Source organism: Carcharhinus amblyrhynchos, chromosome 14, assembly GCF_965287045.1.
Source record: "Carcharhinus amblyrhynchos chromosome 14, sCarAmb.v2.hapA, whole genome shotgun sequence".
Taxonomy (NCBI): domain Eukaryota; kingdom Metazoa; phylum Chordata; class Chondrichthyes; order Carcharhiniformes; family Carcharhinidae; genus Carcharhinus; species Carcharhinus amblyrhynchos.
In genome coordinates, this window is record NC_137337.1 from 16,122,708 (window position 1) to 16,149,291 (window position 26,584).

The 26,584-nt window shown below is 43.6% G+C and overlaps 1 protein-coding gene across 1 annotated transcript in view; it reads left to right on the forward strand.

The window, feature by feature from the left end:
* LOC145352351 (protein phosphatase 1 regulatory subunit 37) overlaps positions 1–26,584 on the forward strand; it is a 185,825-nt gene that overhangs the window by 80,804 nt on the left and 78,437 nt on the right. Inside the window, exons 10-11 of the mRNA XM_080202105.1 lie at positions 8,564–8,705; positions 13,229–13,395. Coding sequence (XP_080058231.1) covers positions 8,564–8,705; positions 13,229–13,395 — 309 coding nt within the window. The remainder of the gene's footprint in view (positions 1–8,563; positions 8,706–13,228; positions 13,396–26,584) is intronic.

Consider the following 26,584-nt stretch of genomic DNA (forward strand, 5'->3'; position numbering starts at 1 on the left):
TGATTGATAGGTTATTTTCCTGTGGTGAAGGTAGGTGAGTGTTCCACTCTAAGCTGGCAACAGTCGACCCGATCGAAGCTTCTGGGATTGACCTTTTTGCATATGCGAGCTCCTAAACTGGATGATACATTCCACATGGTCCTTACTAAATGAATGGCTTAGGGTGAGGATGGCAATAGAATAGAAGACACCTCACAAAGCAAGCCCTGAAAATTGAGAGGTTTTTCAAAAATTGGCAATGATTCCAACTCTGTCTTCCTGAGAATACGAAGGTGAGCTGAGAGGGAAAAACATAGACAATATCCCAGGGTTAAAGAAGATATGATGGGTGTAACAATCAACCTGTCCTGTCTTCGGCAGGGAAGAAATAGAACTGTGGAATTTCAGATGTACAGATAGTAACATTTTCTAGATCATCAGCAGAAGGGGTCGACAACAGTGTTATCAAATGGCAATAACCTGCCCACTGACGCTCAGTTTGGGTTTCCGCTAGGGAACCCAAACTTGACCCCAACATAAGGTCAGAGGTGGGGATAGTCAGCATCATTTGTGATTCCTCCAATACTGAGGAAGTCTGTGTCCATATGTAATAAGATCTAGATACCATTTAGGCTTCAACTGGCAAGTGGAAACTGACATTCATGCTACACAAGTGCCAAGCAATGGCCGTGTCCAACAAGAGAGAATCTTACCATCTCCCCTCGATATTCAATGGCAGTGCTATCACTGAATCCCCCACTATTGACATCCTTGAGTTACCATCGACCATGAACTGAGCTGGACTTGTCATATTGAATATTGTGGCTAAAAGAACAGGTCAGAATCTGGGAATTCTGTGGAGAATAACTCACCTCCTGACGCCCCAAAGCCTGTCCATCACCTACAAGGCACAAGTCAAGACTGTGATGGACGATTCTCCACCTATCTCGATGAGTGCAGCTCCAACAACACTCGAGAAGCTCAAAACCATCCAGGACAAAGCAACCCCATTGATTGGCACCCCATCCACAAACATTCACTCCCTCCACCACTGACAAACAGAGGCAGCAGTGTGTACCATATGATGCACTGGAGGAACTCACCAAGGCTCATTCGACAGCACTTCCAAATCCTTGACTGCTACCATCTAGAAGGACAAGGGCAGCAGACACATCAGATGACCACTACCTGGAAGTTCCCCTTCAAGTCATTCTCCATCCTGACTTAGAAATATATTGTTATTGCTTCATTGTTGGTGGGCCAAGATCCTGGAACTCCCTTCCCAATTGCATTGTGGGTACACATACATCACATGGGCTTCAGTAGTTCAAGAAGGTACTCACCTGCATCTTCACAAGGGTAATTAGGGATGGGCAATTAATTCTGACCTAGATCTCGATACCCACATCCCATGAATGAATTTTTAAAAATAGCACCTTGTGTTAGAAGCTTCCAAAATTTAATTATTAAGTGTTTTAATTTCCCCATCTTTCCGTCTTTTTTTCTATCACTCTTTATCCAATCTTTCATTCACCCTCTTCGTTTTTCTTCCAGTAGCAGATTTGACTTTACTTCACTCTTCTTTGCCATTATTCCTCGATTTATTTCTTATTTTTTAAAATTCTCGTTGGTAAAGGATGCAGGCATTGGTAACCAAGGCTTCTGGTGTGCTAATGTCCTCACCACATTCTATCAACTCACACTAAATGATGGTGGGGGGGCGGGGGGAAGGGGGGGTGGTGGTGTTGGTAACAGCATTGGAAAGCTGCGGCATGAGGGGGAAAGTCAGGGCCCGATATTGTGTGGGTAAGTAAAACGGCAGTCCTTCATCCAAAATGTCTGCCTAATGCTGAAGGTTCTGTTCGGTATCCCCAACATTTACTGGTTTCATTTTAATTTCCAGCATTTGCAGTTTCCTTTTCATTCCATATATATAAATATATATTCAATTAGGGAGGCTCTGTTTACAGCAGAAGGGATGGTTTGATGAGTCTCCACCACAGGCGGGCTAGGGCACCTGCTGACACCAAGGATGACTACAGTTATCCCGAGAATATAACAGGAAAATACAAGGTTGTAAGCATTTGGGGGGTGGAGGGAATTACGTGACTAAAACAAAATACCATATCATTCGGTTGGAGAAATGATAAAAGTCCAAATTATTGTCCTGGGCGCATGGGTACCATAAACATGCAGCGTTGTGATGCTATGAATTGGTAACTATTTATCTATTCCTAATCTCTTGGTTTGAGCTAAATTTCTGCCGGCACAGCCCAGCTTTCAGAAGTTAGGCACTGAAAATAGGCTGTAAATCTGAGCCGATCGCTGCTCACAAAAGCAAAATATTCCGCATGTACCAGTTTAATGCAAATTAGATGTCTGTAATTAGTTCTAGAGTGGTAATTTAGTGCACAAAAATAATTATTCAAAACCTCTTTTTTCCAATTAATGCCCAAGACAGAAAAGTCTGGTTTACCCTTCCTCCCCCCCCCTTCCCTATAGAAAACACAAACACTGTGCTAATATATCATTATATCATCTAAACAAACTTTTAAATAGCCAGGCTGGAAAGAAAATCTTGTAAGCTGTGTTTCATCTGAAGTATTTTTTCCCGAAAAGTCCCTGAGTAAGAAGGACATTGTAGAATACCAGACTGCACAGGGGTTAGTTATGTTCAGCCAGCGTGCATTAGTGTTCGTTTTGTTAGCACATTGGGTGGGATTTTCCAGTCGCTCTCGCCCCGAAGCTGGAAATTCTAGCCTGAGTTCAACGCCCCTTTGCATGGTCCGCGTTCCGCCGGCTACGAATACAATCAGTGATGGTTCCCCTTGGCAGGGGGGGATAGGAAACTTTAGCCCATAGAATCAGGAAGAATTTTCCCAAGTTTTTCTTGAATTTGGACCCAGGATATTTTGCACCCTCCAGGAACGGGATTAATTTTCCGATTTAGTGTTCCCGAAGCACACTTTTATGGATTCAAAGGTCGTTATGGAGCAATAGGGCAAGGATGGACCTGAAATCAAAGTTCTAAACTGTGGGAGAATCGATGTTAACAAGGTCTGATATGATTTGGCCAGAGTGGACTGAGAGCAGACACCTCTAGGTAAATCTGTGATGGCACAATGGGGTGTATTCAAGAGTGAACAGGGAGAGTGCAGGGCCAACATGTTCCAATAAAGAAAAAGGGTGGGCTGTCAATAAATCCAGTGAACCCTGAATAATGGGGGATAAAGAGAAAAAGAGAGGTTTATGGCAATCATCAAGGGCTCAAAACTGCAGAAGACCTAGGGGAACATAAAATATTCAAGGCGGAACTTAAAAAGGAAATTAGGAGAGCAAAATTGGAACATGAAAGATTACAGGCAGGTAGGATAAAGGAACATCCTAAATTGTTTTACATTAAGGGTTCTAGGGTTGTAAATTGTGTAGATGATAGTCTTGGAAGACAGGAGGATATAGACAGGCTGGTCAGGTCAGTTGATCAGTGACAAATGTAACTCAATCCGGATAAGTGTGAGAGAACGCACTTGGACAAGGCAAACAAGACAAGGGAACACATAATGAATGGCAGGCTCCCTGGAAAGCACCAAGGATCAGGGCGACCTTGGTATGCACGTACATCAGTTATTAAGGTATCAGGAAAAGTGGATAAAGTGGGTAAGAAGGCATACCGCGCACATGCCTTTATTAGCCAAGGCATAGAGTTTAAGAGCAGGGAAGTATGCTGGAATTATATAAAAAATTAGTTAGGCCACAGCTAGATTATTGTGTGTAATTCCAGAATCCAAATGATAGGAAGGATGTGATAGCACTGGAAAAGAAGCAAAGGAGGTTTAACAGCATGTTTAAAAAAGGTATTAAAAAATGTAAGAGAAGTGGCAGATGGAAGACAATGTGGAAAAGTGTGAAATTATGCACTTTGGAAGGAGGAATGGAGGCATAGACTATTTTCTAAATGGGAAAATGCTTAGGAAATTAGAAGCACAAAGGGACTTGGGGTCCTTGTTCAAGATTCTCTTAAGGCTAGTGTGCAGGTTCAGTCGGCAGTTAGGAACGCAAATGAAATGTGAGCATTCATGTCGAGAGGGCTAAAATACAAGAGCAGGGATGTACTTTTGAGGCTGTATAGGGCTCTGGTCAGACTCCATTTGGAGTATTGGGAGCAGTTTTGGGTCCCATATCTAAAGAAGGTTGTGCTGGCCTTAGAAAGGGTCCAGAGGAGGTTCACAAGAATGATCCCTGGAATGAAGAGTTCATCGTTTGAGGCACGATTGAGGGCTTTGGGTCTGTACCTTTTGGAATTTAGAAGGATGAAGGGGGATATTATTGAAACTTACGGAATGCTGCAAGGCCTGGATAGAGTGGACGTGGAGAGGATGTTTCCACTAGTAGGAAAAACTAGAACCAGAGGGCACAACCTCAGACTAAAAGGATGATCCTTTAAAACAGAGATGGGGAGGGATTTCTTCACCTAGAGAGTGGTGAATCTGTGGAATTCTTTGCTGTAGAAGGCTGTGGAGGCTAGGTTATTGAGTGTCTTTAAGACAAAGACAGGTAGGTTCTTGATTAATAAGGGAATCAGGGATTATGGAAAAAAGGCAAGAGATGAAAAAAAATCAGCCATGATTGAATGACAGAGCAGTCTTGATGGGATGAGTGGTCTAATTCTGCTCCTATGCCTTATCATCTTATGGTCTTATGCTGCCTGGGCTGCAGTGTTTTAGTTATGAGGAGAGGTTGGATAGCCTGGGCTTGTTTTCCTTGGAGCAGAAGAGACCGAGGAGATACATGATTGAGAAAATTATGAGGGGCCTAGATGAAGTAAAGAACTTTTCCCCTTGGTGGAGGGATCAATGACCAGGGAGAATAGATTTAAGGTAATGGACAGGACATTTAGAGCAGATGTGAGGAAAAAACTTTTAACCCAAAAGCTGGTGGTGATCTAAAACTCTCTGCCAGAGACATCAAAGGGGTGAATTTTCCCATTCCACTCAAATCAGCTTCCCATTTATTAATTCTGACTTCATGCACGCTTCGGAAAAATAGCCAGCATAATTAACGACCCCATGGATCTTCCCCCTTCCACCTTCTTCCTTTGGGAAAAAGATACAAAGGACATATACCAACCAACTCAAGAACAGCTTCTTCCCTGCTGCCATCAGACTTTTGAATCAACCTACCTCGTGTTAAGTTAACCTTTCTCTACACCTTAGCTGTTACTGTAAGACTACATTCTGCACCCTATCCTTTCCTTCTCTATGTAAAGTATGTTTTGTCTGTACGCATGCAAGAAATAATACTTTTCACTATATCCGAATGCATGTGACAATAATAAATCAAATCAAATGCAATATTATTACCTTACTGTTCGTAGGTTTTGTACATTGCAACAGCAGTACTTCGATGGCTGTAAAGATTCTGAAGCCCTGAGCTCATACAACGTGCTGTATAAATGCATGTGACAATAATAAATCAAATCAAATCAAAATCAAATGCCGTCCACAAAGTGAACACAGTAATCTCCATCCTCAAATCCCAACATGCGCTCTGAGCAAATAAAGCTCTGTGACGGGAGAGAGAAATCAGGGAAAAATGTTACAAGCAGTTGGGCAAGATGGTGTGTAATGTGTTGTCAGCTGTGGCTCAGTTGGTAGCACACTTGTATTTGTGATAGAAGTTAGTGGGTTTATAACCTGCTCTTGGGACTCATGTGTAGTGTTGAAGAAGTGTTGGGTTCACAAATGGTACTGACCATTGTGCAATCATAGAATCATAGAACCCTACAGTACAGAAAGAGGCCATTCAGCCTATTGAGTCTGCACTGACCACAATCCCACCTCCATATCCCTACATATTTACCCACTCGTCCCTCTAACCTACTCAGCTCAGGACACTATGGGCAATTTTTTTTAAACATGGCCAATCAACCTAACCTGCACATCTTTGGACTGTGGGAGGAAACTGGAGCACCTGGAGGAAACCCATGCAGACACGAGGAGAATGTGCAAACTCCATACAGACAGTGACCCGAGCCGGGAATTGAACCCAGGTCCCTGGAGTTGTGAAGCAGCAGTGCTAACCACTGTGCTACCATGCTACCCTTTTTCAGTGAAAACCCCCACCTCTGACGATGGAATGGAATTTGGGTTCCCTGGCAGGCTTTGGTGATGACCAGTTAAAGCAAGATTCCATCATGCCATCTTGGGTGAATGTTAGAAATCTCAGGGTGCCATTCTGAAGAAAGGCAGGGGAGCTCTCCACACTGTCCTGGGCCAGTGTTCATCCCTCTAGTAATGTAATTGAAATATTTTTATTTCAGATTTCCTGCATCTGCAGTATTCTGCCTCCATTTCGCTAAAATGTTATCACGTTGATGTTAATGGGAGTTTGCTGTGTGCAAACTGACTGCACTGTTTCCTAAATCAAAACAGTGGTTACACTTCAAAAGTACTTCATTAATTATACGTCACTTTAAGTGTTCCAGTGAGGCATCATTTAATGCTGGCATTTACTTTCTTTTGTTGACAATCCAAGCAATAACGGACCTGGCAAGTTCTTTTTATTTAAAGAAAATCCCTTCATTCATATCGATTTTACAAACCAAAGAACAAGGAGAATTATTGTTGGGAGCTACCCCATGGCTTAGTGAGTGCATTTCTGCATGGTGTGGTGAGCAATGTCGACATGCAGTGATATGGTAGCACAGCTGCCTCACAGCGCCAGGGACTTGGGCTCAATTCCCAGCTTGGGTCATTGTATGTGTGGAGTTTGCACATCCTCTCTGTGTCTGCATGAGTTTCCTCCAGGTGCTCCAGTTTCTTCCCACAGTCCAAAGATGTGCAAGTTAGGTGGATTGGCCATGCTAAATTGCCCCTTAGTGTCAGGTGGGCTAGCTAGGCTTAATGCATGGAGATGTAGGGGTAAGGGCTGGGTGGGATTGTGGTCAGTGCTGACTCGGTGGGCCAAATGGCCTCCTTCCACACAGTAGGATTCTAGGACAAGGACATTTAGAGCTGGTTCCATTATCTGTGCTAAATTGGTTGATGCCAACTGCAACAGAAGTCATGGAGCAGTTAGGAGCTACTGAGTTAGGAAGGAGAAATGTCTTAAATGCCATCCAGTGACCCCCTGCAAGAAAGCCTTCACGTGCGGACAGGGGGTGAGGAGAAGATTCAGAGGTTAGGAGAAGATCAACGGTGGTGACCATAAGCTCCCTCTGTCACTCGCAGTTGTTCATCGTCTATGCTTAAACATGAGGTGGGTGAGGTGATTGGAACCTGAAATTCCTACATGACTCAGTGTCTTCAAAAAGAAGAAAATGAGAGTGGAGGGGAGGGGGGATTGAATAATTACAGCGTGAGATAATGGGCTTAGACGCTTATTTTAAGTGGGTCAATGCCTCCGCTAAAATGGTAAGTGTGTATTTCAGATGAATACGTCTTGTGATCACACCTTTTATTTTAATTCACAAAGTAATTTAAAGGCTTGGTTTTGAACTGACTATTTCAAATGATATTTGGGTGTTTTCTTTGTCGAAACAGTCCTGATGACAGGAGAGAGACAGCTGGGTGGAGTTGCCAGGCCTGACATTAAGAGGGGGCGACTTGGCAACAACAGAACTGCAGTGTACTCAGGGGGAGGCTTGATTTTGTTATTTGCTATATGCTGTAAGCAGAGTTGTTTTGTTAGTGTTGAGACAGTAATAACTGAAGTGTTGTCTCCTGTAGTGTGATCTTTACCTGATGTTACATGTTTCATAAGCTTGTTTGTGCAGCAGTGGTTCCCAGCCCCAGGCGCTGGGTGAATCTTTTTTCTCCCCGACACTCTCCTCTGTGGCCTGCAAAACTGATTTAAAACAAAGCTTCTAAACTCGCGACAGTGTGTACATTAGGGTTTTTGCACCGCTTTTCCAGCCCTGTTTTTGCTGACTGTTCCTTCCCGTCCCTGTCAAGTTGGAGATGTCCCTTCTGAGTTGGTGGCAGTTTTGAAATCCTTGCTTTCCTGGTCCTACCTAATGATGAACTGGTACAATACCTGATCGCCACCATTCAGTGCTGTTCGTCAGCCGTATCAATGCTTTGGCAGCTCCCAATGGTGGAAACTAGCAGAACACACCACGACGTTGCAGTGTAAAGCATCTTTCTCACCACTGTGGTGCAGCCCAAAGGAACAGATCTTGTGTAAAGGCAAAATACTGTGGATGCTGGAGTCTGAAACAAAAACAGAAAATGCTGGAGAAACTCAGCAGGTCTGACAGTACCTGTGGAAAGAGAATAGAGCCAACCTTTGACTCTATTTTCTCACCACAGATACTGTTGGACCTGCTGAGTTTTTCCAGCACTTTCTGTTTTTGAAACAGAATTGTGCCTGACCTGAAACAGGAATACCTTTTGGCCCTACCTAATCCACTAAGTACTTCCAACATTTTCCGATTGTATTTCACACTTTCTGCAGTATTTTGCCCTTTGGTAATACTTTCTCTGGATTTTGCACTGGCAAAGCTCAACTATCTGAGTTGGCAGCAAGTATTTGTCTGACTGAAGGTATAGCACAGTTTTAACATTCTGTATCATTTCCCTTTTAGCCTCATTTAACTTCTCTGGAAACGCTGAATCTAGGTCGTAATCCACTCCGCAATGAAGGAATCCATAGACTTAAAGAAGCACTGATAGCGAATCGATCAGTTATACGTTTAGGACTGGCAGCGACAGCAATAACTTGTGAAGGTAACATCTAGGAATGCTGTATGAAGTTTGCAAGGTGGTAGGGAGGGGGAGCTACTAGGGGGTGTGCTGCAGTCTCGTGGAATGTGCTTGAAAGTCATCAGTCAACGTTGACTGTCATTTCCCTTTGCATCTGACCTGAACATTAGGGTTTAACACAAGCTGAGATTGAAACTGGAATCCTGAAGTTACACCCTGTCAATCACTGCTCTGACACATCCTGTACAGAGGAATCCCCAGAACCAGCAATCAATGGCATCACTTGATGTGGCATCACTTTTAGAACTTCCATAAAGATGTTGATCGGAATTTTACCCTCGTCCACTTTGCAGGATTTTCCCATCCCACTGCAATGAATGGAGATTTGGCTGGGTGCTAAATTCTCCAACTTTGCTGCAGCAGTAGTGTAGCCTGAATGGCATGCAAGATCACACCCATATTCTTTGTTCAGTGACATGTAACCAGGTTTTTAACCCCAAACTGAGTAATAATTACTGCAGAGCAATAGATCTGGCTCTGAAAAATTAATCTGGACTATGGTGAAACATCTCCATGAGAGTTAATTACCTGGTTTTTAATAACATAGATTTTTAAAATAATTGCATATTTCAAAAATCTTTCATGATATTTCAGCTTTAAATTCAACCAATGCATGTGCACAAATCTTTATGTCATTCTCCTCAAAACACTACTCTTCAAGCAATTGCACATCAAAAGAGTTAAAGCTCTCATCACAGAGATCAGAGGTAAGAGTGTTTACAAAATTTGGGCGAGTGAATATTAAGCTAGGCCACATGTAGGGCTAGAAGAATTTTTTTCATTCATTTTTGGGACATGGGTGTTGCTGGCTGGCCAGCATTTATTGCCCGTCCCTAACTGCCGTTGAACTGAGGCCATTTCGGAAGGCAGATGAGAGTCAACCTGCTGTGGCTCTGGAATCACATGTAGGCTAAGGACGGCAAATTTCCTTCCCAGATGGGTTTTTCCAACAATCCACAATGGTTTCATGATCATCAGTGGATTCTAATTTCCAGATATTTTTATTGAATTCCATCTGCCGTGGCGGGATTCGAACTTGGGTCCCCAGAGCATTAGCTGAGTTTCTGGATTAATAGTCTAAGTGATAATACCACTCGGCCATCCCCTAACCTAGAATCTAACAGCCTTAACTACATCTTCATATATGAAGAACTATCAAGTGCGTAGGCTTTAATTTCTCTGCCTCTATGATATATTGGTTCACATTATAAGTTACACTTGTCTCTGGCCAAAACCTATAAGGAAGCAACACTCACATTTACAAATGCTGAATATACATTTGTTCAAATTATTTAGCTGTTTTTCACTTTTAAAAACTTGGATTCAGGGAATTTGGATGCAAAAACTGTTGACAACACATAATTTTGGAATGCAGAGGACAAACTGCATTCTGATTAATGTGCCTACTAATTTACTTTTTTTTATAGTGTGTGACTGGTTCATTTAAATGTGTATTTATTTTTGTGTGGCCACACATGTACAGTAACTTAAAGGACTGACTTGTCCACGATTTGCCAGGGAATGTTTAGTTTACTGTATTACTGTACTACTGGTCATGCAACTTACAGGGAGATTGCGTTCTCACCAATAGGAATAGGGATTGGGTACCAGAGCTGTCTATGACTTGAACCTGTATACTGAGACTTTCAGAAGACATTTGACAAGGTGCCGCATAAAAGACTGATCCAGAAGGTGAGGTTGCAGGGGATTGGGGCAGAATATTAGATTGGATTGTGGATGGGCTGACTGACCAAAGGTAGGGGGTCAAGATAAATGGGTCCTTTTCTAACTGGCAAACAGTAGGGTGCTGTAGGGGTCGGTCCTCGGACCTCAACCATTTGCAATCTATATAAATGGTCTGCACGTAGGGATAGAGTGCAACATAGCAAAATTTGCAGATGGTACTAAAATACGTGGCAAATCAGGCAGTCAAGAGGAGATGAAGATTTTATAGACTGATATAGATAGGCTAGGGGAAATGGGCCAAAATTTGACCAATGGAGTTATCCATTTTGGCTAAAGATATAGAAAGGCAAATTATTATTTAAATGGAAAGTGGATTCAAGATGCATCCGGGCAGAGGGACCTGGGTGACTTTGTTCATGAATCACAGAAAGTCGGTATGCAGGTGCAGCATGTAATAAAAATAACAAATGGAATGTTAGCATTTATTGCAGAAGGATTGGGGTATAAAAGTAGAGAAGTGTTGTTGTAATTGGAGAGGGCGTTGGTGAGACCACACCTGGAGAATTGTGCCTAGTCATAGCCTCCTTATTTGAGGAAGGATGCGGTGGCTTTGGAGGCGGTTCAGAGGAGCATCACTAGATTGATTCTGGAGATGAAGGGGTTGATGTCTGAGGAGAGATTATGCAGTTTGGGCTTATACTCACTGGAGTTTAGAAGGATGAGGGGGAACTGATGGAGGTATATAAAATTCTAAAATGGATTGATGAAGTAAACGTAAACAAAATGTTTCCCCCTGTAGGGCAATCTAGAACAAGAGGTCACAGGTATAGTTTGAGAGGCGGTAGATTTAAAACTGAGGAGGAACTACTTCTCGCAGAGGGTGGTGAATTTGTGGAACTCGTTGCCCCATAGCGCAGTAGTCTGAATCATTAAATAATTTCAAGAAGGAGATAGATATATTTCTGATTTAAAAAAAAACAGGTTAAAGGGATATGGGAAACAGGTGGGGAGGTGGATTTAAGACAGGAAAAGGTCAGCCAAGATCTGATTGAATGACAGAGCAGGCTCGAAGGGCTGAATTGCCTTCTTCTGCTCCTTATTCCTATGTTCCTATCTGTGCACAGATCTTAAAATAGGTGACGTTCTGCTTGGAATCAAGCTGCCTCACCATGGATTATTATTGAAAACCAGTCCAGCCAGTTTGAATCTTACCTCCTGGCTTGAATCAAGTAGCGACAGCCCGTTCTCAGTCTATAGTTTACTCTTAACTTTTTAAATGGGGAATATGCAGCATTTTTAAGATATTAAGAGGTTTAAATTCCCCTATTTCCTTTTTGGGGATGCATTCATTTGAAATTATTCTATCCATGATTGTAACTACAACACGACTTAGTTTAAAATGAATGGGTTAAGTGCTTTATGCAAATAAAGGACAGAAGAATTTCATGCCAGCATATTGAGTCATTTGTTATGAACTTTTCAGAATGTGACTTTTAAAGAGTAACAAAAATAGAAAGACCGGAGATACTCAGCACAACTCTAGTCCATGCAGTGAAAAAACACAAGATTGTTGACATTACATGTGTAAAGTATTCCTGCAGAATAAAAGGTTTTATACCTGTAATGTTAACTCTCTCATGTTTCCTCAATACTGGTGAGACCACAACTGGAGTATTGTGTGCAGTTCTGGTCACCTCATATTACAGGAAGGATGTAATTGCTGTATAGAGAATGCAGAGGAGGTTTATGAGAATACTGTCAAAGCTAGAAAAGTGTAACTATGAGGAAAGATTGGACGGGTTGGGGTTATCTTCCTTGGAATAAAGAAGGCTGAGGGGCAACTTGATATATGTGTACAAAATTATGAGGGGAAGAGAATGGATAGGATAAAGTTCTAGAACCAGGGTACATAGATACAAGAGAAGTGGCTGTAGGTGTAGAGGGAACACGAGGGAAAACTTTTCTATTAAAAGTGTGGTGGATGTCTGGCATTCACTGCCAGAGTTGGTGGTGGAGGCAAAGGCCCTAAACTCTTTTCAAAAGTATCTGGGTCTGCACCGTTAGTGCTGTAAGCTACAGGGTTACAGTCATAGAATCCCTACAGTACAAAAGGAGGCCATTCAGCCCATCAAGTCTATAACAACTACAATCCCACCTAGGCTCTATTCTCAGAACCCCACATATTTATCCTGTTAATCCCCTGGCACTAGGGTCAATTTAACATGGCCAATCATCCTAACCCAGCACATTTTTGGACTGTGGGAGGAAAATGGAGCACCCGGAGAAAACCCACGCAGACAGGGGGAGAAAGTGCAAACTCCACACAGGTAGTGACCCGAGGTCGGAATTGAACCTGAGACCCTGGCACTGTGACGGACAGCAGGGTTAACAACTGTACCACAGTGCCGCTCCATGGTTATGGGACAATTGCAGTAAGGTGGGATTAGAAAGGGCACCTAGGTGTCCTTGGACTGGCATGGATAAGGTAGGTTGAATGTTCTCCTTCTGTGTTGTAACTTTTCCATGGTTCTAATAGATGACATCTGACCCGTTGAATAGCTCCAGCCTCTTCCAATTTTAGCTGGAATTCTCCCGCTGTTCACGCCATGCCAACGAGACTGCAGTGGGACTGGACAATCCTGGCTGCGTGCGAGGTTAGAGAATCCAGCACTTTGTTTCAGGCTTCCAGCATCTATAGTATTTTACTCTTTGTTCATTATGGTAATAGGTTCTAATGTTCTGAATATGTTCCAGGACATAGAATATCAGCTCCATTAATTTGTCTTTTTGTTAATCTTTAGGTGCCATAGCTGTGGCTGAGTTTATAGCAGAGAGTTCTGGGATCCTAAGGCTGGATCTGCGAAAGAACAGAATTAGAACTGGAGGTCTGATGGCCCTATCTCTCGCACTGAGGCTAAACCATTCATTGGTCAGACTGGACTTGGACAAGGAACCAATGGGTGAGACAGTAAGTGGGCAAAGGTTGATCAACAAGTAACTATTTAACGTGAGCTACTATCTTTGCAAAATTGTTTGGTGTACTTGACAGTATTCACAGTGGCAAGAATAACAGCTCACCCCTGAATCAACTAGGAACAAGACCAATTTTGATGATTGTACTATTTAAGTTGAAATAGCTCAAAGTGTATTGGTAAAATTCCTAGTGTACTGAAAAGATAAGTGCACCTATGAAATATAGCATGGCTATTGAAGGAGTTTCTGTTTTTTTTAACCTCCTTTTTCTGCCATTTGTCTCCTCACAGAATTGGCATAGAACTTGGTACACTTCAATGGGTTCCAATTACAGTGGGTTACCTTGTACGAAACCATTGAGAGTCAGCCCATTCATTCTCCCCACCTAGAATCCACATTTATGCATTCTAGCTGAGGGATATCAGTTGAGTCATCGAGTCATAGAGATTTACAGCATGGAAACATGCCCTTTGGCCCAACTTGTCCACGTGCCCCTTTTTTTAAACACCAAAACTAGTCTCAATTGCCCACATTTGCCCATATCCCATTATAGCCATCTTACTCTTGTAACTGTCTAACTGCTTTTTAAAAGACAAAATTGTACCCACCTCTACTACTGCTTCTGGCAGCTTTTTCCAGATACTCACCACCACCCTCTGTGTGAAAACATTGCCTCTCTGGACCCTTTTGTATCTCTTCCCTCTCACCTTGAACCCTCTAGTTTTAGGCTTCCCTACCTTTGGAAAAAGATGTTGACTATCTAACTGACCTATGACCCTCATTATTTTATAGACCTCTGTAAGATTACCCTTGAGTCTCCTGCGCTCCAGGGGAAAAAGTCCCATTCTACTCAGTCTCTCCTTATAACTCAAACCATCAAGTCCCGGTAGCATCCTAGTAAATCTTTTCTGCACTCTTTCTAATTTAATGATATTCTTTTTAGAAGGGTGACCAGAACTGTACACAGTATTCCAAGTATGGCCTTACCACTGCCTTGTATAACTTCAATAAGATGTCCCAACTCCTGTATTCAACGTTCTAACCAATAAAACCAAACATGCCAAATGCCTTAAGAACATAAGAACATAAGAAATAGGAGCAGGAGTAGGCCATCCAGCCCTTCGAGCCTGCCCCGCCATTCAATAAGATCATGGTTGATCTGGCGTAGCTCAGTTCCATATTCCCGCCCTCTCCCCATAACCCTTAATCCCCTCTCTTATCAAAAACCCATCAACCCGCGTCTTAAAAATATTTAGCGAGGTAGCCTCCACCACTTCAACGGGCAGAGAATTCCAGAGATTCACCACCCTTTGAGTGAAGAAGTTCCTCCTCAACTCCGTTCTAAACCACCCCCCCTTTATCTTGAGGCTGTGCCCCCTAGTCCTACTATCCTTTCTGAGCGGGAAGAGCCTCTCCACCTCTATCCTATCCATCCCATTCATCATCTTATACGTCTCAATGAGATCTCCCCTCATTCTTCTAAACTCTAACAAGTACAAGCCTAGTTTATTCAGCCTCTCCTCATAGCTCAACCCCCTCAACTCCGGCATCAGCCTAGTAAACCTCCCCTGCACTCCCTCCAAGGCCAAAATATCCTTGCGTAAGTACGGCGCCCAAAACTGCACACAGTACTCCAGCTGCGGCCTCACCAATGCCCTATACAGTGCCCTATGCCCTTCCTATATTCAAGGAAGGCAGCAGGCGCGCAAATTACCCACTGTCAAATCTGTGAGGTCGTGACGAAATGCCTTCTTCACCACCTTGTCCACCGGTGGTTCACTTTCAATGACTGTGCTCCTAGATTTCTTTGTGCTTTTAGTTGCTTGGTCAACTAACACATTCCAACTAGCATGATTAGACATATAACACCATCTCCTGAATAATGATATGTGCAGATTATGGACATACTCATTTAAAGGCACAATGTTGGACAGTTGTTTCTCTGTATCTAATCTGATCAATGAAATCAAGCTTGCCGAATGCCATCTTCACCAGCCTGCCCACCTATGACTCCATTTTCAAGGAGCTATGAACCTGTACCCCTAGATCCCTTTGTTCTATAACTCTCCCCAACACCCTACATTAAAAATTCTAGTAAGGGCATACATTCAGCAGGATTACATGATACTAAGGAACATAGGTGGCTGGTGGATTGATAGAGAAAAATCTATTCTCCATTACCCTTGGGAAGTCAAGACAATCGATTATTCATTTAAGCTTGTTACTAAGACTTTGCGACAGAGCTCAGAGGAAATTCCTTTACTCAAAGTTGATGAAACATGGAAGGTTTTGTCACAGACAGTCGTTGAGGTGCATACTAGTTTATATTTTGAGGGAAGATGAAGATACAACACTATGGTGAAACAGCAGATGGGTAGGTTTAGTTCTGGGTTACCCCAGCAATGAAGAGGCTCAGACAAAATGGGCTAAATGGTCTATTACCATCCTGTTAACTTAGATTAATTCACATATCCAATTAGAAACATATATTCTTCATTTAATAATAATTTTATAGTTTAAGCTGAGACTCACAATAGAACAGCAATATGCGTTTTATTTAACTAATATATGAATATGTGAACTGTGATACCTGTCTTTTTGCTGTTGGCACATTGGTTAGCACTGCTGTTTCGCAGCGCCAGGCATCCGGGTTCAATTCACCCATTTGGGTCACTGTCTATGCGGAGCCTACATGAGGAAAATCCCCTAGTCTCCACATTCTGGCGCCTGTTTGGGTACACTGAGGGAGAATTTAGCATGGCCGGTGCACCTAACCAGCACGTTTTTCGGATTGTGAAAGGAAACCTGAGCACCCGGTGGAAACCCACACTGACACAGGGAGAACATGTGGACTCCACACAGACAGTGAGCCAAGCTGGGCATCAAAGCTGGGTCACTGGAACTGTGAGGCAGCAGTGCTAACCATTGTACCACTGTGCCACCCACATATACCCATTGTACAGCTTCATACTGAATTTATAACAGATCGTATTTCTGAACAGATTTGTGTTTAATGGACTCGTTGAATAACTAGCATTTTTGTCTCTTCAAGTGTAAATTTTAAAAAAAGCTGCTGCACATTTAATTCAAGATCTTACTTGCTGCTTCCTGTGAAGTAATTCAACAGTTTTTTTTTCCAAATGCATGGACTGCAGTGGAAATGTAGATCGTACTTTTAATTAAAAATATGCCTTATTACCAATAGCAAGCTTCCTAATGCATTTGGCATTGTGTTCTGTTTCTACCCTTGGAACCTAAACAATAATATTTCATTGCACAGCCCAGACTCTTGACACCCCTGTATTGAAATCAATAGGTAAAGATCAACATGTTTTAGCATTTCAGCAGAGTCCTTTATCTGCAATACTTATTGAAAATATCATAATGCTCTAAATTATGGCAGGGTAGCAGACAAACAGCAAAACTAGGTTTCATTTAAGGACTGAATTGACTGCTAGCGCACAATGCATTTTGATGTAAAGGTGTGCTTACTATGAATCAATTATAAACATCTGCAGCAATATTAAAATGTGATTCAAATGAATTACCATGCCCGGGGATCTCAATGGTGTGTGTGGCAAATTGATACACAAAACGGTGTAATTGCTGTACATTTTCACAACTAGGCAGCCCTCCGGGATAATCAAGTTTCTGGGGCAATTCCTGTCCCTGATTTTGGACCGCTGGTTTGTTTCCGTTATCTTGTATTCCTTCCAAATTCGGAAGGAGTTGAAACCTGGGTCTGACCTGCTACATTTCATTTAATCATTGAATTCCTACAGTGCAGAAGGTGGCCGCTTGGTCTCCTCGAATCTGTACCAAGCACAATCCCACCCAGGCCCGACTCCCGTAACCCCACACATTTACCCTGCTAATCCCCCTGACACTAGGGTCAATTTAGCATGGCCTACCCACCTAACCCGCACATCTTTGCACTGTGGAAGGAAACCGGAGCACCCAGTGGAAACCCATGTAGACATGGGGAGAATGTGCAAAGTCCACACAGACAGTGACCTAGACCGAAATTGAACCCGGGTCCCTGGCGGTGTGAGGCAGCAGCGCTTAACCACTGCACTTATGAGCTTTGTTCCTTTGCTAAGTCACTTTGTAAAATCTAACTTCTTATCAATAGTCTTTAGACTACAATATGGGGCAGGATATTTTCTTTAAAAGCAGAGCTCCCAATGTACAGTCAACCACTCAGAGAGACCCAAAAGTTCCCCATAGCATCCATTTTAAATTGCAGAGGCTTCTACTCTTTCTGAGTGTACATTCCACATGCTGGTTTATATACCAATGTCAAGATCCTCCACATTACTCAGTGTTTGGCTGCCTCTGCTTGAGGTAGGGTTTGGAGTTGAGGGGGGCAGTGGGGTGGGGGGGGGGGGGCACTCAGCATCCTTTAATTTTTCAATCCTTTAGCAATGATGAGGTGAGATTTTGCCCCTCTTCAGGAGGTTGTCCCACCTCCTGGAGCTGCTGGAGACTAACAGTTCCACAGTACCGCTGGTGCCACCAAGAGAAGTTCCCAACTGCCAGCACTTTCGGAGGCTCGGAAGAAAGGGCAGCCCTGGATACTCCGGAAGCTAGGTAAATCCGGGATCCTGCCTGGGACAAGCCCTGGTGAAGGGGTGGTGGGTAGGGGGGGGGCGGCAATGTTGGATTGTGGTGGTGGAGAGAGTGGGGGTGGGGGGAGGTGAGAAAAAAGGAAAATTGTCATAAGAATGGTGTCTCCAAGTGGCACCGAGACCACGGCAAGATGTTGCCCTCTGTTCACTGGCTGGCAGATCTCAGGGACTAAGTTGCAGGGCTGCACACATTGAGTCCTGGCCTTTCTCAGCACCCACTAAGTCACAGCAGCAGTGCTATGAGAACCTGAAGTTGACATTCATCGGATGTTTAAAGACCTGAATTGTCTCTTGAGCGGACAGTTGACCTGATGCCTCTCAGGCCACTCGTCAAATTGCGACAGGAACCGGCGGGCTAGCAGTGGCTGGTCCACGGTATCCTTACAGGCCCACCCGCCTGCTTTCACATGTAGTGGGCCCATATAGTCCACTATTCACTTTTTTGTGATGAATAATCAAACATTAGTCTTAATTTTTACATTTTACTGAATCTGTCATTTTCAATGTTGGGGATTGTCACATTATCATACTCCCCAATTTTATTTCAAGTGACAATCTGTACCTACCCTGTCTGTTCACTTGGCTGTCTTTACTTCTACGCCTCCCCAATACTTTTGCTTTCTTTGCTGAAGAGACCAAATTTCTCCAAACTTTTCTCATAACTTTTACTTTTGATATTTGCTCTCTGGCTTGTGGATCTGATCTGCACTCGCTCCAATATCTGAATACCCCCTTTGTAGAAACATAGAAATGTAGAAGATACAGGCAGGACGAGGTCAGTCAGACCTTCAAGCCTGCTCTGCCATTCATCACGATCATGCCTGATTGGCCAACTCAATAGCCTAATCCTGCTTTCTCCCATAACCTTTGATCCCATTCACCCCAAGTGCTATATCCAGCCCCCTCTTGAATATATTCAATGTTTACTTCCTGTGGTAATGAATTCCACAGGCTCACCACTCTGGGTGAAGAAATGTCTCCTCACCTCTGTCCTAAATTGTCTACCCTGTATCCTCAGACTGTGATCTCTGGTTCTGGACACCCCTACCAGTAGGAACATCCCCCCTGCATCTAACCTGTCGAGTCCCGTTAAAATTTTATAAATCTCTGTGAGATTCCCCCTCCTTCGTCTGAACTCCAGCAAAAACAGTCCTAACCTAGTCAATCTCTCTTCATACATCCCTGTTTCTGGACATCAGTACCCAATGTGCAATCTATCTAAAAAAGTTTGGTCATAACTTCCTCTACCTTGTATTCTATGGCTTTGGTGAGGTGCATCAATGTTCTATAGACTTTATTGGTTCCTGCTCTGCATTAGCTGGACATGAAGGGAGATGTTGGCACCGTGGGCTTGTCACTGAGCTAGTAATCCAGGCAGTCAGGGTAATGTTTCAGATGTCCGGGTTCGAAAGGTGGTGAAATTTGAAACCATTGTTGTAGAAACCCACCTGGTTCAATAATGTTGTTTAGGGAAGGAAATCTGCTGTCGTTATCTGGTCTGGCCTAGGTGTGACTCCAGATCCACAGCAATGTTGTCTAGCAAGCCACTAAGGGCAGTTTGGGATGGACAATAAATGCTGGCCCAGCCAGTGATATCTCATCCCATGGACAAAAGAATTCTTCCTGAATTGTATTATTTGATTCCTTGAATTCTAACAAAACCTTCAGCTGAATTGAATGCATGGAAGTTTAAGGGCGGCATGATGGCACAGTGGTAAGCACTGCCTCCTCAAAGTGCCAGGGACACGGGTTCGATTCCGGCCTTGGGTGACTGTGCGAAGCCTGCATGTTCTCTCCGTGTCTACGTGGGTTCCCTCTGGGTGCTCCAGTTTCCTCCCACAGTCCACAGATGTGCAGGTCAGGTGAATTGGCTGTGGTAAGAAATTGCTCCTTAGTGTCCCAAGGTGTGTAGGTTAGGGGGGATTAGCAGAGTAAATATGTGGGGTCTCGGGGATAGGATATAGATGGGATACTTCACAGGAGAGTAGATACAGATTCAAAGGGCTGAATGACCTGCTTCTGCACTGTTGGGATTCCATGACAAGTTATCGGTTGCATCCATTAACACTCTTGCCTTTATCTTTGGTTATTTCAACCCCACTCATCGAGTACCCGCGATAGTTAATTCCCTCATGTGGAACACTGCAGTTGCCGCTTGGGGAAGAGTGTTTTGGTCAGTAACATCGCTTCATCTCCCAAAGACAGGTGGCACAGTGGCACAGTGGTTAGCACTGCTGCCTCACAGAAGGGTCATTTGGATTCCTGGCTTGTGTCACTGTCTGTACGGAGTTTGCACGTTCTTTCCGTGTCTACATGGGTTTTCTCCAGATGCTCCAGTTTCCTCCCACAATCTGCAAGGTGGTGAGATGCATAGTAGGCCATGCTCAATTCTCCCTCGGTCTACCCGAACCAGGCACCAGAGTGTGGCGATTAGAGGATTTTCACAGTAACTTCAGTGCAGTGTTGATGTAAGCCTACTTGTGACTAATAAATAAATTTTAATAAATAAATCTTAAGATAGCCTGAATTATTCGCAACCATTTAGCATTGAAAAGACCTACTTGTGTCTCTTGAGATATGATGGAATTGGCTACAATTTTGAATTCGCAATGCCCCAGGGCAGGATACAGGGTGAAAGAGGAGAATTAATCAGGGATTATATGTCACCTCAACCTGCCCTTGCGTGGCTTTTTGTGGCTCACGCAACTGGAAGAAGATTGGGTACAGGTTGCTTGATTCACACCATCTATGGTTGACATTGGTGAGTGGGACGGTCTGAAGAAGAAAAAAATAAATTTGATTGAAAGTAAATTGTTTTGATGTTTGGCAGAGAAAAATATTGATTCCAAAATTCTGTCCCATGCTTGCAACAATTTCCATATCTTTTGTGCAAAAAATATTGCAATATTCTTCATTGCGTTAACTATATTACAAGCATATTTGCACGCCTCAGTGTGTCAACTGAGTTGGCTAAATATTTGTCTGCAAAATATGGCCTCCACTGTATTTTCTTCTCCTTCAGACTTGTACAGCTGTATGTCGCACTCATGAGAGGGCCGTGTCCCACAGCTATCGTTACACATGTTTTCATTTGCCGTGGTTTCCTCACAGCTGTACCCTATGTCTTAATGAACACACCAGTCGACCACCACCGTCCTTTCTGTTGCACACAAAAAAGGACTTATTGAATTTAAGTAATTACAGTTCTCCACTTGCAGTTGCCAAGCAACCTAAACTCTGAACAATTAGATTTGTGGCCCTCCCCAAAGACTGCTGGGATATTACCAGCAGTTAAGCATCAAGCTGACCCAATAAAGGAAACCCCAGGTGAATTTGTGAAATCAAAACCCCCCCCCCCCGAAAAGCCAGCTTTGCTTCATTATAATTATACAATGGTTTAATTAGTCAGACACTAAATTTTTCCTTTACAGATTACAAGGAGACTGCTAACTAGCGTTCAACTGGTAGTGCTTGAATGGTTGAGTATATTTGAGGGCATTTTGCAGGCCCATTGGGCAGGTCAGCAAAAGCCCTCCTCTCTTGAATTGGGTCCACCCTGTGTGCAAATTGTAAACTATTATGGCTCAATCTGAGCATTGTTTCTTTGCCTCACTGGCAACTGAGTCTCCAGGAGCTGGCAGCAGGAGAAGGGGTTGGGAATTATAGTGTTTCCAAATGCATTGTGGTTTTGCAAATGCCCTTCTGTAGGTTTACTATTGACAGTCAGCCTGATTGGCAGGTTGGCTGCTTGTTATAGAGTCTTGGAGGTTTATAGTATGGAAACAGGCCCTTCAATACAGCTTGTCCCACTTTTTACCACTATGTCATTCCCAATTACCTATGTTTGGTCCCTATCCCTTTATACTCATCTTACCCATGTTACTATTTAAATGCTTTTTAAAAGACAAAATTGTACCCACCTCTACTATTGCCTCTGGCAGCTCGTTCCAGACATTCACCACCCCCTGAGTGAAAACATTGCCCCTCTGGATCCTTTTGTATCTCTCACCTCTTACCTTAAACCTATGCGCTCTAGTTTTAGACTCCCTTACCTCTGGAAAAAGCTGTTGACTATCAATCTATGCGGGAAAGCGTGCAACACAAGGCTGCAGCCAAGATGGCAGAAAGCAGATCAGTCTGCTCTAGGGGTGGAAGACATCGTGGACGCGTGGGAGTTTGGGGCAAGTGGCTGGAGGGGTCCTGCATGCATGGAAGGGATGTGGGGGGCATGCGAGAGGGGTGTCAGACTATAGGCGGGGTCAAGATTGCAGAGTGGGATGGTGCAATTTGGAGATAACATTCTGAGTTCTCCTGGCTCAGAAGTAAATGCACTGACACAATGGGACCCAACCTTTCTCACTTCTTCCTCACCTGAGGCTAGGAAAATTGGTAATTATAGCATACAGCCTCATTAAAGTATTTCACGAACCAGCCTACCTGTTACTTTACACCTTTTCTCCACAGGTACAGGAGATTACATCGAGTGTACCTTTCACATTGGCAGAATAATGCACTTTTGGTTCAGTACACAGATTGTAAAGCAGCAGTGAGTGAAGTGGCACCCTGGATACAGATGTATACATGCATATGAAGAATATAGTTCTGAAAATGTTTTTAAACATGATAACAACATAACACTGTTTCCTGTGAGTATCCACCACTTCCCTGCCTTGAATAAAACCAGGAATGGATGAGGTTGAGATGGGTGGAGTACCTTAAGAGGACCTTTAGCTTTTCAACCTTCTAACCAAACCAAACCCATACATTACATAAAAGCAAATTACTGCGGATGCTGGAATCTGAAACCTAGAGAGAAAATGCTGGAAAATCTCAGCAGGTCTGGCAGCATCTGTAAGGAGAGAAAAGAGCTGATATTTTGAGTCCAGATGACTCTTTGTCAAAGCTAAAAGGCATAGAAAGTGGGAGATATTTATACCGTATGGTGAAGGAATGAAAGATGAGACATAGCCACAAAACCAAGGGGAAAGGTTGCTAATGGCAGTAAAAATCACCCCCATGTTTCCATCTTATTTTATTTAAAGAAGTGCCAATGCGCATTGGCGAAGAACTCAGGCAAAATTTGTGCCCAATCCCAGTTTTACTTTCAATTCTTGGGCTTAATAAAATTTACAGTGAGTGCTTCTACATTGCACCCTGTATTCCACAATGTATCGGAAGGGTATGATGACCCAGCTCTATATAGGTCAATTTACCACTTCTAACTGATGTTCCAATGTCACTTTGCAACTCAAACATTGTGCAATATATATAAAGTATTAGCTGAATATTAGAGGGACGGGACCTGACTTAGTCTGCCGAAGGGTCCCAGAGCTGCTATTCTATCAAGGATGCTGGCCCCTCCCACTCCCTCTTTCCTCCCCACAAGTGTGAGTTTGAGCCAGAATGTGGGCATATCATCCAGCTTCTCAAAAAATAATGACTTCAGGAAACTGCCCCAAAGAAACTTATCAACAAGTGAGGTAATTTTGAATGGATAGTCACCATTATGATATAGGAAATGTGGCAGGCTTTCAGCACAGGACAAGATCCCACAAACAGAAATGTGATAGTAATCTGTTTTTGTGATGTCGATTGAGAGGTAAATATTTCCCAGGAATAACACCCCTGCACAGCTTGAAAAGAGCACTGTTAGACCTTTCATGTCCAAGAGCTGCACGGTGGCACAGTGGTTAGCACTGTTGCTTCAGTGCGCCAAGGAACCAGGTTCAATTCCTGGCTTGGGTCATTGTCCGTCTGGAGTCTGCGTGTTCTCCCCATGTCTGCGTGGGTTTCTTCGGGGTGCTCTGGTTTCCTTCCAAAAGTCCAAAAATGTACAGGTAAATTGGCCATACTAAATTGCCCCTGAGTGTCCCAAGATGTACAGCTTAGGTGGATTGGTCATGCTAAATTGCCCGTTAGCGTCAGGGGGATTAGCAGGGTAAATATGTAACGTTACAGGGATAGGACTTGGGTGAGACTGTTGTCGGTGTAAGCTCGATGGAGCAAATGGCCTCCTTCTGCACCATAGGGATACTATGATTCTATTCTATGACTCAGTTGAGGGAGCAGATGCTTTAGCATCTCATCTGGAATGTTTGAACAGTGCAGTACTCCCATTGTCTGCACTGGAGTACTTCAGTACAGTACTGGGGAGGGCTGCACTATTTCGTGCGGGGTAAGTAACTCGGGGTGCCATCGTGTTGATTAATCCATCCAGTAGCCCGGAAGACTTCGGATTGCCCTACAGCTGTGGCCTGAGCCCGCTGTGTGAACTGCCATGGACTGGGGCAAGACTGCAACTCCCTCTCCCCATCTAGAAGTTCTGGGTGGCAAGATGCTCCGCCCACAGGGCGAGCTGACTGTAAATTCCAAGTACACCCGCCGGCATCTCCACATCATTCCAAGTAGGGACAGGAGCAAGTCACAGAGTGACAAAGTCAGAAGCAAGAAAGGGGAATTGGAAATCAGGAAATACAATCAGGCAAATCCCTGACCCATCACTAATGGTACTCTTTCAGAATCCTCATTAACTATCACAGCTATGTGACAATAAAAGCAAAAACTCTTGGAAGGTGGACATTTATTTTTTATACGTCTCTGCCAGCTGTTTTTCTGTCATCCAGATTTAATATGCAATTGCATGTATTTGCATATTAAAGGTCTAATTAGCTCCTGAGAGCATGTGTGTGAGAGTGGTAATAATTAGTGTGATACCCGCCTGGGACCAATCTCTGGTGCATTCTTGTAGAATCCTGTGCCTTGTGCTGGTCTCTAGGAGTTAGTAGTGACCATGTGTAGTTTGTAGTTGTCTTTGTTCCCAGACGCTGAGGGGCTGTACTGCATATGACTCCATTCTTGTACTTTTCGTTTCTTTGAAGTGTCTTGTCTGATCTCACTGAACTGCCTGTCATTAAGCCAGATGTTGAAACTCTGGCACTGCTATCACGGCAAGTTTAAAAAAAAAATCCATTTTTGCTCCTTACATCACGCTAAACAGTCCCCAGCCACTCCGAGAGCTAAAATCTCAGTTAACCCACTCATTGTCTTGAGCGCTTATAACAAATTGGGATCCGGAATACCTAATCAAGAGCTAAGTTTAGCAAAGGGACACAGCGGCACGGTGGTTAGCACTGCTGCCTCACTGCGCCAGGGATCAGGGTTTGATTCCTGGCTTGGGTCACTGTCTATACGGAGTTTGCATGTTCTCCCTGTGTCTGCGTGGGTTTCTTTTAGGTGCTCTGGTCTCCTCCCATAGTCCAAAAGATGTGCCAGTTAGGTGAATTGGCCATGCTAAATTCTGCCTCAATGTACCCGAACAGGTGCCAGAGCGTGGTGACTAGGGAATTTTCACTGTAACTTCATTGCAGTATTAATATTGCATTAATAAATAAACTTTAATTTTAAAAAATACAGATATTTGTAAATGTATTTACTTGTATCTATTATTTTTCCTAAAATTATAGAAGTCAGGAATTTTGATTGACATTGTTCTGAACTTCCAATTGTGAATGACTTTTTCACTGATCCCTTGTAAAGTCTGGCGGAACAAATGAACAGGAGCAGGCCATTCAGCCCCTCAAACCTGCTTTGCCTTTCAATTAGATGTCTTTCAGCCCTTAATATGTTTCATTTCCCCTTGTGACACAATAGGTGAGGTTCCCAAGCCATTTGGCCAAGTGGTCTGCTTGTTTTGGTTTGACAACACCAGGATAGAGTCCAACTAATTTATTTGATAGTAATCTTGCAAGCTTTCAGAAACGGTATTCACAAAGTGTGTGAGAACCTTCTACACACCTGACGAAGGAACAACATTTCGGAAAGCTCGTAAGATTACTATCAGATAAACTGGTTGGACTCTAACCTGGTGTTGTCAGACTTCTTACTGTGTTGACCCCAGTCCAACGCCGGCATCTCTACATCGTATTTTGGTTTGGCCAGTGCAGAGGGAGGGAATAAATCAGTTAGGATCCAGTTCATGGTAGCATTGCAGAGATTGCAGCCAGAAAAGTGGGGACATCAGGCAAAGGCAGGAAGGACTTAAGTTGTGTCGACCTTACCACGGACTACCTTGACTGTTGGGATTGCTTGGATGCTGATATTAACGGAACCATGCCTCAACCAGAGTAAGGAGGGGCAGGGAGATGAATAAAGGGAGGAGTTCATTCAAAAAAGACGTGCCTCTGAACCTTGAAAAGGCATTGGGGGGGGTCCCAGTTTCCAGCTGGTGAGCCATGCTGCCCCAGTTTGGGAAGGCCAACTGAAACACAGGGCACTCAGGCAGCAGTGAGGCCACCAGCAACCTCCCTCTGGGATCAAACCCACCCTGGGGGTGAAAATATACCTACCAAGAGCTGCAGAGCAATCGCCAGCTCCACAGGAGAGTGAGGCAGATTCTGTTGTGGAACAAAAAACCCACTGGAATACCAGGATCACAGAGTGACCCAGACCACAGGTGTGGAAGGAGGGGAGGGTGAGGGTCTTGCAGGAAGGGTGTGGGGGTGTTGGCAGAAGGGATGGGTTTTCAGTGGTCCACTCCTCCTGATGTCTGGTTCTTAA